General features: G+C 42.8%; 1 protein-coding gene across 1 annotated transcript in view; it reads left to right on the top strand.

Moving 5' to 3' along the window:
- ncoa1 (nuclear receptor coactivator 1) overlaps nucleotides 1-14324 on the top strand; it is a 189332-nt gene that overhangs the window by 37470 nt on the left and 137538 nt on the right. The window contains exon 4 of the mRNA XM_076272387.1: nucleotides 2908-3074. Coding sequence (XP_076128502.1) covers nucleotides 2908-3074 — 167 coding nt within the window. The remainder of the gene's footprint in view (nucleotides 1-2907; nucleotides 3075-14324) is intronic.

Raw genomic sequence — 14324 nt, forward strand, 5'->3', positions numbered from 1 at the left:
ACATACAGGCTAATTTACTGTACTTAAGGGGAGATGCCACAGGTGAATACAGTAAAATGTGTATCTAATAACGCCATCACCATATTGATATGTGAGAATGCTGTTCATTAACTGCAGTTCAGCATTCAACACCATCATTCCCTCCAAACTGATCACCAAACTCGGTGAACTGGGCATCAATACCTCCCTCTGCCACTGGATACTGGACTTCCTCTTACTCCCTCTTCAACTACAACTGCACACCTGTACATGGCTCAAACACCATGGTTAAATTTGCAGACCACACAGCAGTGATTGGTCTCAACAGCAACGATGGGTCGGCCTACAGGGAGGAGGTGCAACCACCTTGCTCTCAACACCAAGAAGACCAAAGAGCTCATTGTGGACTAAAGAAAATCTAAAGCTGACACACACCCCCCCACCCTTTAGCCTGGCTAGCGCCACCACTTCTCAATGAGACGTGGTCTGGAAACCAAACGTTAATTTTCTTGTATTTGAAAAAAATGCCCAGATCCGTTTATTGGGTGCCACGGATGTCTATCAAATGCGCCTGTGCATAGCTCATCATCGTCTTGCTTTCCCCCTTGTTCTGTGATTGGTCCACTATCTCAGGCGAAAATTTGCTCCATGGTCTCCAGGCTGCCTTAGCAGCGTGAATCAAATCGCGCGCAAGGCAGCATGGGAACACCCAGGCTACCCACCCTTATCAACGGAACTGAGGTGGAGCGTGTCACCAGCTTTACGTTTCTGGGTGTCCACATCTCATATCTCTTGGACCCTCAACACCTCTACCCAGATAGGTGAGGTGACCTTCCTGAGGAAACTAAAGAAGGTCCGTCTGTCTCCTCAGATTCTGGTGAACTTCTATTGCAGCATCATTGAGAGCATCTTCACCAACTGTGTCACAGTATGGCATGGCAACTATTTTGTCTCCGGAATTCTGTGACCGGAAAGCACTGCAGAGGGTGGTGAAAACTGGCCAACGCATCACCGGTTCCTTACTCCCCTCCATCGAGGCTGTCCAGAGCAAGCAATGTCTGCGAAAGGCACACAGCATCATCAAGGACTGTTCTCACCCCCAACCACAGACGGTTCACCCTCTGCCTCTGCACTACAGGTCTCTCCGTACCCGAACCAGCAGGTTCAGGGGAAGCTTTTTCCCTGCGGCTGTCACCCTACTGAACTCTACACCTCGGTGATAGCCAACTATACTTACTATACTGTTATACTACATTATTTGTCTTATACTGTTCATACTGCACTACCTAAATTATTCATTCAAATGTACTCTACGCTTTTTTGCACTTCCGGTTAGATGCTAACTGCATTTTGTTGTGGTTAGATAGCGTTACTCTTCCTTAAATCCATAGCTAACAGAGATTGATAGATAGATAGATAGATAGATAGATAGATGCTTTATTGATCCCCAAGGGGAAATTCAAGTTGACAGTTGACCAGATGACAAAATTATGACAGCCCTGTAACTGGTGCATTCTTTCTCTCTTGTGTTTGCTTAAAATGTGTGGCATCATCACAATCCCCCTCAACATCACTTGCTCTGGAAAATTTAAGGATTGCAATAATAAGAGATTCTCTTGCATGCATTAAAGGGACACCAGGCAACGTTTTCGTGTTAATTAATCATCTTCGTAAGTCGGTATATGGTTATATGACTCATTACGGGGCGAATGAAGGCTCTCTCGCCTGCCCCTACTGCCTGTAGGAAGAATATCTCACTTGCAAGTTCGGTGTATCCTACCCGCCGACCGAAGCAGGATCAGTTTACAGCACAGAGGCAGGCTAACGAAACGCTAGAGATTGTTGCAAACGTGTGTATAATGGCAGAGCCGGCGAAGAAGCAGCGAAAACCCTTGACGGAAGACGCAAAGAAAAGGAAAAGAGCTTCAGACCGAGCGAGGGGGAGTTTCGTAGGGAAAAAGCATCAGGCTTGCCTGGTGTCCCTTTAACTGAGATGAAAGCCTAATTATGCCCACACATTTATTCATATTTCTTAAAGCCAAACCTCTGTTTTGATGATTGGATGGGATTTGTTCTATCCATCCCTTTGGGGAGATGAGGTAAAAATTCGGTATGGTTGCAGTGAGCATTGGATAAATTACAATGAGAGGCCCTCTGGAGCACACATGGGCTTGGATAATCTTCTTGTATTCTATCTTGTATTCCGGTGTAATATTGACTTAAAGTGTGTTGAAACATGATATCGAGTGTGAAAGTATGTCTCATAGCTCATCTCGGCTTGTCCCCTGCACTCAGAAATCTGGCGCTAGTAAGCCGATGCTACCAACGTTTTTTCGATAAGGGTGCAAATAAATCACTGTTTTACACCATTTACGAGGCTCAAAGTAGCTCCATACTTCATTGGTAGACTTCCGAGGGCCTTGACATTTAAAACGAGACATTGAGAACTTTGAAAAAGCACTGGTAGTTTATTTACAAGACGATTTATACAGACGGTACCTTGAGTAAGTTTACCGATCGCCGCCATCTTGAATTTAGTCACGATAAGTCGAGCGATGAGTACGAAAGGTACGACTGAATGAATAATTCCTTGGAAATGCATGGATTCCAGTTGCTTCCAGTAGCAGCAACTGGAATCCATGCATTTCCACTGAATTATTTTTGGAATCTGATCCCTTATCATACCTGTTCATCCATACATCTTCAAATATTTTTTGAAGAGTGTTTTTTTTTTTTTTACTATCTTTCTGCCTAAACTGCAGGCTTGTCTCAGCGCTCAACCCAGGCCTGGGACTTGTTTAAGGGCAAATATACTTATGATTACAACTACAGTGATATATATTTGTATGACTTATAGGAATTTAAAAAATGTCTCACTTTTTCAAATCTTGAAACATATTAACTCTGCCTTTTCTGTGTGTTCTATAGTGTGGAGAAACAGAGACGGGAGCTGGAGTGTCGCTATATAGATGAGCTGGCAGAATTACTTTCAACCAACATGGGTGAAATTGTCAGCTTGAGTGTCAAGCCAGACAAGTGCCAGATTCTGAAAAGCACTGTGGATCAGATCCAGCAGATCAAGCGTCGCGAGCAAGGTAAACCAGAATAATTTACATTTAATCATTTAGCTAACACTTTTATCCAAAGTGATTTACAAAACAAGGATTAACATTTAAGCTACATTGCAAATGGGACATTAGGTAACAATAAGTACTGCTACAATGAATGCTACTACTAGAAGATGAGACTGCAGAAGTTTAACTACTAGCCAAAGTGCAGTCAAAGGAGATAGTGGTAGAAGGAAGTAGGAGGGAAGAAGGGAGTGCATGGTAAGTGCATGTTAGGTGTGTTGGGTTGTTCAATATTTTAGGAGAGGGGGTACTCTTGGGAAGAGTTGGGTCATCAAGACCTTCTTGAAGAGAAACGACACCCCTGCTCTGGTAGCACTTGGTAGGTTGTTCCACCAACAGGGAATAACGAAATGACCTGGATTGCCATATTTGTAAGGCCAGGCAACATTTCTTGGTGGAATGCAGTGACCGAATGGAGTAACATAAGCTTTATGAGAGCATAAGTGGCAGCAGATACAGCAGTCAGTCAATTTGTAGGCAAGCATTAGTGGTTTGATGTGGGTGGCAAAGGGAAGCCAATGAACAGTGGGGTAATGTGTGCCCTTTTCGGTTAATTGAAAAACAGATGTGCTGCCACATTCGGTAGTGGTTTCAACGCACAAGCCGGGAGGCCCTTTAGGAAGGTCACAGTTACAGTATCCAGGGTTTAAGTACACAACAGCAAAGGATAGATAATTATACAGTAACAGTGGCAAAGTCAGGAGACATCCAGTTTACCCTAATCAATGGCGCCAATGGTATTTGACGCAGGACAAACAACAAGAAGTGATATCAACCCTGCCGTCTTACATTATCCATGGTTGGGACAGATCTCATACAGGGTCATGACATAGGAGCATACTTTTAGTGTCACAGTGACCTACTAATGAGAAATGCAGAACATTAAACCACATATTGGAAAATTGGACATAATGCAGAACATTAAACCACATATTGAAATATTGGACATAATGCTCTATCAGTGTTGTATTCAAATCACTATGCCTCGAGTCCGAGTCCAGGTTCGAGTCCCCAGTGTTCAAGTCCGAGTCAAGTCCAAGTCATTAAAAAAAAATTCCAAGTCAAGTCCGAGTCGAGTCCACTACTCATCCGAGTCAAGTCCGAGTCGAGTCACTATTGATCCACATCGAGTCCGAGTCGAGTCCCTATTGATCAAGTCGAGTCCAAGTCCAGCACTAAAGTAAGCATAGCCTACATGTCGTTCCATTTTTTCCCATTGCAGATGAAATCCTTAAAAGCAAAAGCAAAACGGACAATCTTCTGTCTCCAAGCAGGGGTGCCATCACTTGTGTGAAAGTAGTATTGCCAAATTTCTTGCCAAACCCAATGTGTTGTATTTATTATATCGGAGAGAATACCATACCATAGCCATACCATAGCCTATAGGCCTACTCATAATAAATGAGCAATCCACATCCCAATCATACAGGCCATTAAGTCACATTATGCTGTTACTGACTGCTGACAATTGTATAGGCAGTGTTGTAGTTCATATTTCAGTAATTGATTGGCAATTGATCGACATGTCTCAATCATATCGTTGCATTTCAGAATCATGGTCATATTTGGGAAAACATCAACATAGTCATCACAATCATTTTTGTCAATTGTTACACTTATAAGATTTGCTTCAATAGTTTGCCATTGCATGGCATTACAAATCCAAGTCAATACGTATTTCACAGTGAAAATTATTATGAAGAGAACTGTTATTGGGACAATAAAGGGCAGACCAAATTTCAGCATTGACATTAGAATTTGTGAGGCGGTATCACCAAATCGTTCAGCAAAATCGTCGAGTAAACTGTCAAAGGCTGTGAGAGGAGGCGGGGCTGGAATGGCGTGTCGTAGGTTGTCTATGTATTTGCTAACAGTATCGTATTCGTCAGGAATCAAAAAACAAGAAGTTTTTACAACTTTGCATAAACCTCCTTCTTTTGCAAAAACAAGGTTGAGGGCTAGACGCTGAGTGACTAGTTCTGTTCTGATTTCTTTTATCTCTGAGTTTAATAATGCCATGGAGTCTGCTGTGTCGTTGGTTACGCTTTGCACCTCATAAGCTAAACCATTGATCTTTTGTAGGGCTGCTGTGACTCCCCCCCACAATGAGAGAGTGAGGCCAGCAGTGGCGCCTTGTCCCGTCCATGGATTAGCTAAAACATAACCATTGTATTTGGTCATTCCACCCGGTGTATATGAAATGTCCCTCTTTTGCCTATGTGGTATGTGATTCAGGAAATGTTCTTTATGGTAAATTGTACATTGCTTGCGTGATTGCTGCTATGTAACATGTTCCTACAGCGCGAGCAGGCCAATGCGAGTATGCTGTGTTGCCGCACACCCAATATAGTCCCATGGGAAGAGCAAAATTTATATTTGGATCGGGGACTGAACTGAATCTTGCTCGAGGAAAATATTTTTCACCAAAATATATTCCTGTAGTGAAACGTGAACCACGCGTTTCTGGTCTGATGTTGTCGGGTTCATCCCAACCATAAGTGGCGTTTAGATAATATTGACATTTGCTAAGCCCCAAATGTTGTCTTGTGGTGGTATCGCGTACGTGAGCTGTGACTGATAAACACACATGACCTAAAGTTTTCATTGTGTTGTTGGAGGCGAGATTCCCTAATTGTCCATACGATTGGTTCTTTGTCTCTTTTAACCACACAGAATCCATCACAGTCAACATAACATTCAAAGACAAACCATGCAAAAACTGTTGGCGATTGTTCGTGTTGGTTTCTGTAAAGCATTGTTGGGTGGTGCATAGTGTTGCTGCAGCACAGACGGAGTCCTTTGCAGTTTTGTAAGGGAACACGCGTAGCTGGAAAGATTTTTCTTGGCATATCCAGCAGGTGTCGTTGCTTCCCGTGAGCGCGGATCCAGCGCGGAACACTAGTTGACACATTCTGTTTGTCCCACAGAATTCTTCAGTAGGAATAGATAGCACATCTGTCAGGCATAAGATCACTATGGCGTACGTCAACATTGTTGTTCAGTTGGTAAAAAATTCAAAATAAAAACTCTAGCCCCTAGTCTTCGGCAGCTGCTACTGTTACGGAGTTTAGTCCGACCCAGGCAGACTGCTGCAGTGTGATAGGTGAACCCAAGTGTCTCCTTCTGATATTTCTCACAGCCGTTGGTGTTGATAGGATGACCTCATAAGGTCCACGCCATCTCTCCTGGTTCCAGTGTTTTCTTCTCAAGTCCTTCACGAGAATCCATTCGCCAGGTTCAGTGTGTCGTCTGGAAGCTTTGGGGTAACGCCGACTGCACCTGCTGAGACAAAGACGACAAGGCAGATATCAGTCCTCGCATATAACTAGAAATCAAGTTATCAACATGTTCCTAAGTTAGGCGGCGAAGGAAAGCTAGGGATTGACATGGGTCGGGCGGTGAGGATCTCAAATGGACTTAGCCCAGTAGATCGCGTCGCTCGTGCACTGAGCTGAAGGAGAACCAAGGGGAGCGCACTGACCCAGTCCATTCCAGTAGAAGCTGTGATTTTTTGCCAATTTGGATTTGATCATTGAGTTAAGTGTCAAACAACAATTTGATAACCTCGGGCGTTGGCATGTTAACATCTCAACCAACAACAAACAATATTCATAGCCTCTGTATTTGTCCAGTTGTATAAAATCCATCATCACATGCTCAAAAGGACTGTGCAGGTGGGTGGTGTCCCCCATTGATTCTCATTGTGGGTGTAACATTATATCAGGTGATGCACCTGAAACAATAAGCAGTTGCTACTGTCGTGAAGCCTGGTGCAAAATAAAGTTTGTTTATCATCTGAATCATAGCGTGGCCGTTTACGTGGTCAATACCATGTGACAATTTAGCTATACAATGTGAAAACATGATTTGGGAAGCACTATCTGTGTAAATACTGACAGATTTACCTTTAGCCAAATTGCACGCCCTGTAAAGTGCCACTAGTTCGGTAGCCTGAGCTGAGAGCTGACCTGGTAGGGTGTGTGATTCAATTGTGTCATACGGGTTCACGACAGCATAACCGCTTCTCACCTCTCCATTCCCAGCTCGCATAGACGAACCATCAACATATAGTATTAGATCTGGGTTTAGTAAAGGAGTTTCGGACATGTCAGTTCTCGGTTTAGTACACAGTCAACAGAACATGCTGATAAGACAAAAGGCGGGCGGGCATAAGATGCGAAGATTTGGCCTGCAAGAGCAAGGCTCATGTGGGACGTGTACTGTCAAGGGGTGATACAAGACTGTCACCGCGAGCCAGCATCGCGCTAGCAGTTAGCACGATCGTTTACACACAAACAAAATAAATGGTAATTCACAATTTGGTAGTCCCATCGCAGGGGCTGAGGCCAATGCATTTTTCAAATCAACAAAAGCAGTTTCGCATTCGTCAGTCAACGTCAGTTTGTCAGTCAGATCTTTTCATGCATTTGCCCAAGCTTGTAACGGCTTGGCTCTCTCTGCGTAATTAAGGTTCAGGCTCTGCAGTAGCCGACCATATACGCATACACACACACGATTAAAAAAAACAGACAAAGAGAAGACACACACATGCATGAGTTAGTAAAACAGACAAAGAGAAGACACACATGCATAAACGAGTAACGGCTCCCACACACAGGCTCGAGCAGACAAAAGACACACACAAACTCGATTGAACAAAGATTCCACACGCATGAACTGTATGCGCACACACAAACGCGTCTCACACATGGCCAATATTGCTCACTTCACGCTTGTGCGATTGTTCCCACTTCGGAACTAGGATCCTTTGGTCTCACCCCCCCCCCCCCCACGGAGAACCACGCGTTTACCTCAGGCGCCAGGCATCTTGTTCCCAGACCACAAACTCAGCCACATAGTATGCTCGCAGGTATCTAGTTCCACTTCGAACTCACCCCATACATATGCTTCCTAGCGTCTCGTTTGTCGAACTCAGCCTCTTATCACTGGCTAACGTTAACAACTCCTTCACGTCGAGTTTAGCCAAACTATGGCTAACGTTAACATCTCCTTCACGTCGAGTTTAGCCAAACTATTTACTCTTATCACTGGCTAACGTTAATAACTCCTTCACGTCAAGTTTAGCCAAACTATGGCTAACGTTAACAACTCCTTCACGTCGAGTTTAGCCAAACTATTTACTCTTATCACTGGCTAACGTTAATAACTCCTTCACGTCGAGTTTAGCCAAACTATGGCTAACGTTAACAACTCCTTCACGTCGAGTTTAGCCAAACTATTTACCAGGCGTCAAATTGAAGAACACAGTATCATATACCAACTCTAATGTCTTACTTTAAACGGTGGAAAACGTCATTCGACGCCCAACTTCTAATATTACGCTTACAGTCCAACATTTGTATAGGCTACTTCAAACTGTGATCTTTCAAAACCCAGCACACTTAAACCCACTTCCTTCAAACGTCGAAATGGGCACAACACAGTTACACAACAAACAAAACAGGTTTGCTCTCTAAGAACAAAACCAAGGCCTTATCTGGATTATCAAAGCAATTACAAATGTAATCCAGCTTCCTTACCACACATCAGCCGTTCTGTTCCGTGTTGTCTGGAACACGAGAGGAGATTGGAGTCGTCTCAAGTCGGGTGCCTGATGCAAAACTTTCGTGCGTCGTTGGCCTTCTCCCGGATTGCAGAAATTCGACCCTCTTCTTACCGCGGTTATGCGAAGAGCCTTGAATCGACGTCCTTACTCCAATTTCGCGTCCAGAGATTGGGACCCTGCTCGCAGCGCCATAATGTGGTGAGAAAATTTTTTATTACAGGTTTATTACAAGCCGGCTCGGAGGAGAAACATGAAACAAGTTGCCTCAAGTCACCTCCCGATTGTAGTTTCTCACAGCCTTATATTCATTTAGCAGGGTCTTTGTCTGTGGCAGTGGAAAAGTTCAGACACGCCCGGACAAATGCTTGCTTAATTGGCGCTGACCACCTATGGTGAAGTCTGCCATAAGACAAAAGCTGGGTCGTTGTACATGACAAAAGACTTGATTTGCAAATGGTCGAGGCGGGTCACCAAGTACAGCAGTTAATGCAAATATGAGGGAGACAGGCTAATGCAGGTAAAATTACATTTGTATACAGTATGTTCTTACAAATCATTTTTACTACACTGGCCAAGTCGAAGCACTGCCCACTGTGAAAAGTGAAAAGGGCCTTGCATCTGTCAAGTTCGCACAGGGCCTCGCACCCCCTTGCGACAGCCCTGCAGCTCCTCCTAAGACAGCGAGGAAAAAGTTAAAATACGCGATAAACCCTGGAAAAGTTGACAGGTTTGTTTCGGTCCCGGTGATTATTTGTGAAATTGTGCAAACGACAGCCTTTTCAAGGCATTTCAAGGAAGGAGTCGTAGCATGCAAGCTCCCAAATTGACCCAGTAGCCTAAGGCATCAATAAATTGTTGGAACTGGGGAGGGTCATGCGTTTTTTCTCAATCACTTTGGAGGGTCATAAAAAATTTCTTGCTGGCGAGGGAGGGTCACGTCTTTTTTTGACTAACGCTCCCAAAACTCCTCCGGTAGCCCCTTAAATAAATAACGAACAGTCCCTAATTGATTAATAGCCTGTAGGCCTACACCAGCAATTGTTGAACATTGACCTGTACAGGACATTGACAGTAGCCCAGCCTAACAAGCAAATGTTGCAAAAGACATCAAAAGACGCAATTAATCAAAAATAAATAATGTAATCTGCATCGCTTAATTTAACAAACTGCAAGCAACAAGAGGATTGAGTTCGCTGTGAGGCCAAACCCAAGACTGTTAAGGCAGTCGATAGTCTATATGGTAACGAGCTGTGTGTGCCTGGAAAGACGATATATGATGGCTCTGGTCATCCCATACGCTCCCCCCACTTCCTGTAGCCTACCATTATTAAGGCCTGCGGGGAGTAGCCTAAAACGACTCGTTGCCGTTTTGGGACATTAAGCCTTTTCATGTTAAGCCCCCCTCCCCCATCCCCTTCTTTCACAAGCAGTGGGAGAGCGGGGGGCACAAAGTAACAGTTTTTGGCTTTGGCTCTCAAACCTGAAAACACATTAGGCAAAAGTGCAAAACATCACAAAACTAACTAAACTAACACGCGCATACTTTTGTATTGCAATCATTGCAGCCTACAGTTGTAACAGCGCGTTACAACTAACCTCGCTGGGTCACGTTTCTTTTAAGATAAGATAGCTCCTATGTGTTGACTACATGTTTCAAAACGGTGTTCATTTTTAGCCTACAAGACGATTATTAGTCAATGAGCTGCACCCACAACTCAGTAATCGAAAGACAAGTAGCCTACCACCTATTTACTTTGATGCCTTCAAAAGACGTTTTGCTGTAGATCTACATGAAAACACGTCCATACGGACTGAAAATTTGTGGAACACCGTCTCATAGTAATGTGGTTAACTGACCAATATGTCCCTGATCAACCATCTACAACTAGGAAAAAAGTCCATGTTACATTTAACCCCGCGTTACTTTGTGCCCCGCGCTACCCTGCAGCTTTCATACCACCTTGACGTGAAAAAGCTTAACGTAGCTTATGTCCCAAAACGGCAACAAGTCGTTTTACTCCCCGTATGCGCTCATTATAAAGAACGTTTAACGTGTCACAAAAACAGCTATCAATTAATCACCAAACGTCTTATAAACAAGTCTTGCCAGGAGCAACACCTTACAAAAAATTATAACAATAGGCCTAGGCCTTTATATGGCTCTGCTCCTGCCTAGATTCGAACTCAGAACTGCCTGAAAGTTGCAGATCTGTTCTGGAAATACGTGGATTAACCCACTCGACCGTCAGACAACGCTATCTGCTTCGAGTAGGCCTATTGGGTAGGACTGTAGCCTACACTGGTTGCTGTGGCACAGTCTTGAGTGACCGAATTCGTTTTCCTTTGTCATATGAATGCTGTCATTTTGTTAACATTACTGTTAAGGAGATGCTGTAGGCAAAGGCTATATTTCAACCTTGTTAGTGTAGTAAAAAAAATCAGAACTATTCACGAGGTTTCTGGGCAGCATATTTATGTTCTATTAGCAAGCGAACTTCTCATGACTGCCGACAAAGTAGCCTACTGCCAGCTGACGAAGCTCTCATTTTAAAACATTACTGAGAGACAGGCAGGCACTGTACAATCAAGAAATCTTGCCACTGAATCCAAAACTGTGTTTAACATTATGAACAAAGCTTATAGGCTACAGTGGACTAGCATGTTGCAGGGGCTGCTAAAAACACAGAGAAACAAACTGAAAACTCGGCCAATCACAGCCCTTGCTGGTCCGGTTCGACCGCAGAACTCCACAGCGGACTATGCTGCCCCCAAGCGGCTGCAGTTGTACTTACATTTCACCCAGCTGCGTGAATCACCTTGATGGTGAATGAAGTGTCAATTCTTAACTGGGACCCACTGTACACTTCAAGTGCCGTGCAGGTTTGAACCAGTCAGCCAAAGATACCTGTGCAATGCCTCGGTTTTGCTTTTTCATTTTTAACTAGGTGGCGCAATAACGTAAACAATAACAACGCTTCTACTGTATGTTTGGTCACTTGGTGGTAAACAAAATGTCCAGATCGTATTTTCAACAGATTAGATGAACAGAAGTTATCAGTTACCCAAGCTTAATAAGATACTTCGCAAGAACACTTTTCCCACTGATTTTAAGCTTTTGCAAAAGGTTACATATCCCCATCTGTATCATAACGGTATTTCGTCTGTGTTTATACTATTGGAAGGCTTACCGTGAAGGCTTACCATAGCCAGGAAGCATAATGTACAACTACTTTTTAAGCGGTAATGTTAAAGTCTGAAAACTATGAATACAGTTTAAATGAATGTATGAATGTTTAGGGTGAAGTTTGAGCTGGCCAGACACTTTTCAAAACGTGCTGTGCTTGGTTTGTTGCGAAGAAGGATGGCGAGATCAACAGTGGGCATTGTAGGCTACATGTAACATAGCTGGGTGAGCTAACGTTAGCTTGCAGGCTGTGTAGAGAACATCAAATTATTATTAAATATGTTATGACATTAGGTTGGTTCTTAACATAATTGTAAAACTATACAGTTTTAGATTATGTGGAGCCATGTCGCAGCTAGTGGCTGTGGAGCAATAGGCTAGCCTACTATCACAATGATTTAAACGTCTGTGTCTCCGTCTGTGACTTCTGAACAGAGTCTGTATATGGTTGTGTCCAAATAAAAAGGTATGTTTGGCGTAGGGCTGGGCGATATGGCTGAAAACTGTATCACGATATAAGTATTTCATATCAGTCGATATAGATAATTATTGATTTTTTAAATCTATTTCAGATAAGGACCAGAAGGGGGAAAAAATCTAATTAAACACTTATTTTAAAGTTTTTAAAACAATCCTATTATGAAGTGGGACCCAGGGCTACTAGATTGCTAGCAAAAAGATTAAAAAAGCAACAGGCTGATAAAACTCATAAGATACGAGATATAGTCACAAACCAGTTGACCTATGAACCCAAAGAGATCGAAACTAACTTTATGAACTATTATAAAAATCTGTATAGCCAGCCTCCATCAGCTACCAATGAACAAATGAGAGCATTTCTGGATCCTCTTGACTTGCCAGCAATTGGTAAGAAACAGAATGATTTTCTGACTTCACCCATTACACCATCAGAAATAGAGAAAGCAATAAGTAGATTAAAAGCGAACAAGTCTCCTGGTAGTGACGGCCTGCCGCCTGAATGGTACAAAACATTCAGGGAACAACTTCTACCACTGCTTGAGTCATCTTTTAATTATACACTTGATCATGGCAAGCTCCCACCATCCTGGAAGGAAGCGGTAATAACAGTGATTCCTAAGGGGAACAACATTGAGACTTGCTCAGGTTACAGGCCGATATCTATGCTCAATGTAGATTATAAACTATATACCTCTATTATTAGCAAGAGATTTGAGCGCTTTATGAGTGACCTCATAGATGAGGACCAAACAGGCTTTATTAAGGGGCGTCAAACTCATGATAATATAAGAAGAACTCTACATATTATTGAGCATGTTAAGCATAGCAATACTAGTGCAGCCTTAATAAGCCTTGATGCTGAAAAGGCATTTGATTGTGTCAACTGGGCATTTCTTTACCAGACACTCCAGAAATTTGGATTGAATGAGAAGGCTGTTCAATGCAACACTTTATCAGAAGCCGACTACAAGCATAAAAATGAATGGCAGTCTAACTGAGAGTATACAGCTAGAAAGATCTACCAGACAAGGTTGCTGCCTATCACCAACTTTGTTTGCAATTGTTATAGAACCCCTGGCACAATCAATTAGACAGAATACTGATCTCAAAGGGATAAGAGTTGGGAATGAGGTTCACACCATCGGTCTTTTTGCTGATGATGTGGTCTGTTATTTAGAAGACCCAGACACATGCCCTCCCATATTAATTAGTCAGCTAGAGACGTTTGGTTTCTACTCTGGATATAAGTTAAACTTGGCTAAAACACAGCTATTAACATTGAACTATCTACCATCCAAAACTGTACAACAAAAATACAAACTCAACTGGAATGCAGCTACAATGAAATACCTTGGGGTTACTTTAACAAAAGGAATTGAAGATCTATATGAAGCCAACTATGTTAAAGTGGATAAATCCATCAGAAATGATGTAGAGAGGTGGAGTGTCCTTTCTTTGGACTTTAGTTCCCGAATAGAGACTATAAAAATGAATATCCTTCCACGGCTCCTATACCTGTTTCAGTCACTTCCCATTGAGATACCTGAGAAACAATTTAGAACATGGGATAAAGTTATCTCAAGGTTTATTTGGAATAGTAAAAGGCCAAGAGTCAAGTATGAAACTTTACAGCTTGGAAAACATAAAGGAGGTATGGCACTGCCAAATCTAAAGGAATATTTTCATGCAGCACAACTTAGACCTATAGTCTGCTGGTGTGCTAAGAATTATGAGGCGAAATGGAAAAATCTAGAACAGTATGTACAAGGGAGGGAAATCCAAAGTCTTATTGGGGATGAAGGGGAATCTAAGGATTTATTTAAACAGGTAGATGCTATCACCCAGTTCACACTAAAATTGTGGTATAGCATAGTACGAAAATATAAATTAGAGGCAGATCTCCCACTACTTAGATGGATAGCTTAAGACAGACACTTCACCCCAAACACCCTGGACCAGAGATTTCAACAATGGATACCGAGTG

The sequence above is a fragment of the Alosa pseudoharengus genome, unplaced genomic scaffold (assembly GCF_046254945.1).
Source record: "Alosa pseudoharengus isolate Yale_2024_CS ecotype anadromous, Long Island Sound unplaced genomic scaffold, YU_APseudo_1.1 YU_APseudo_1.1_scf_7, whole genome shotgun sequence".
Taxonomy (NCBI): Eukaryota; Metazoa; Chordata; class Actinopteri; order Clupeiformes; family Clupeidae; genus Alosa; species Alosa pseudoharengus.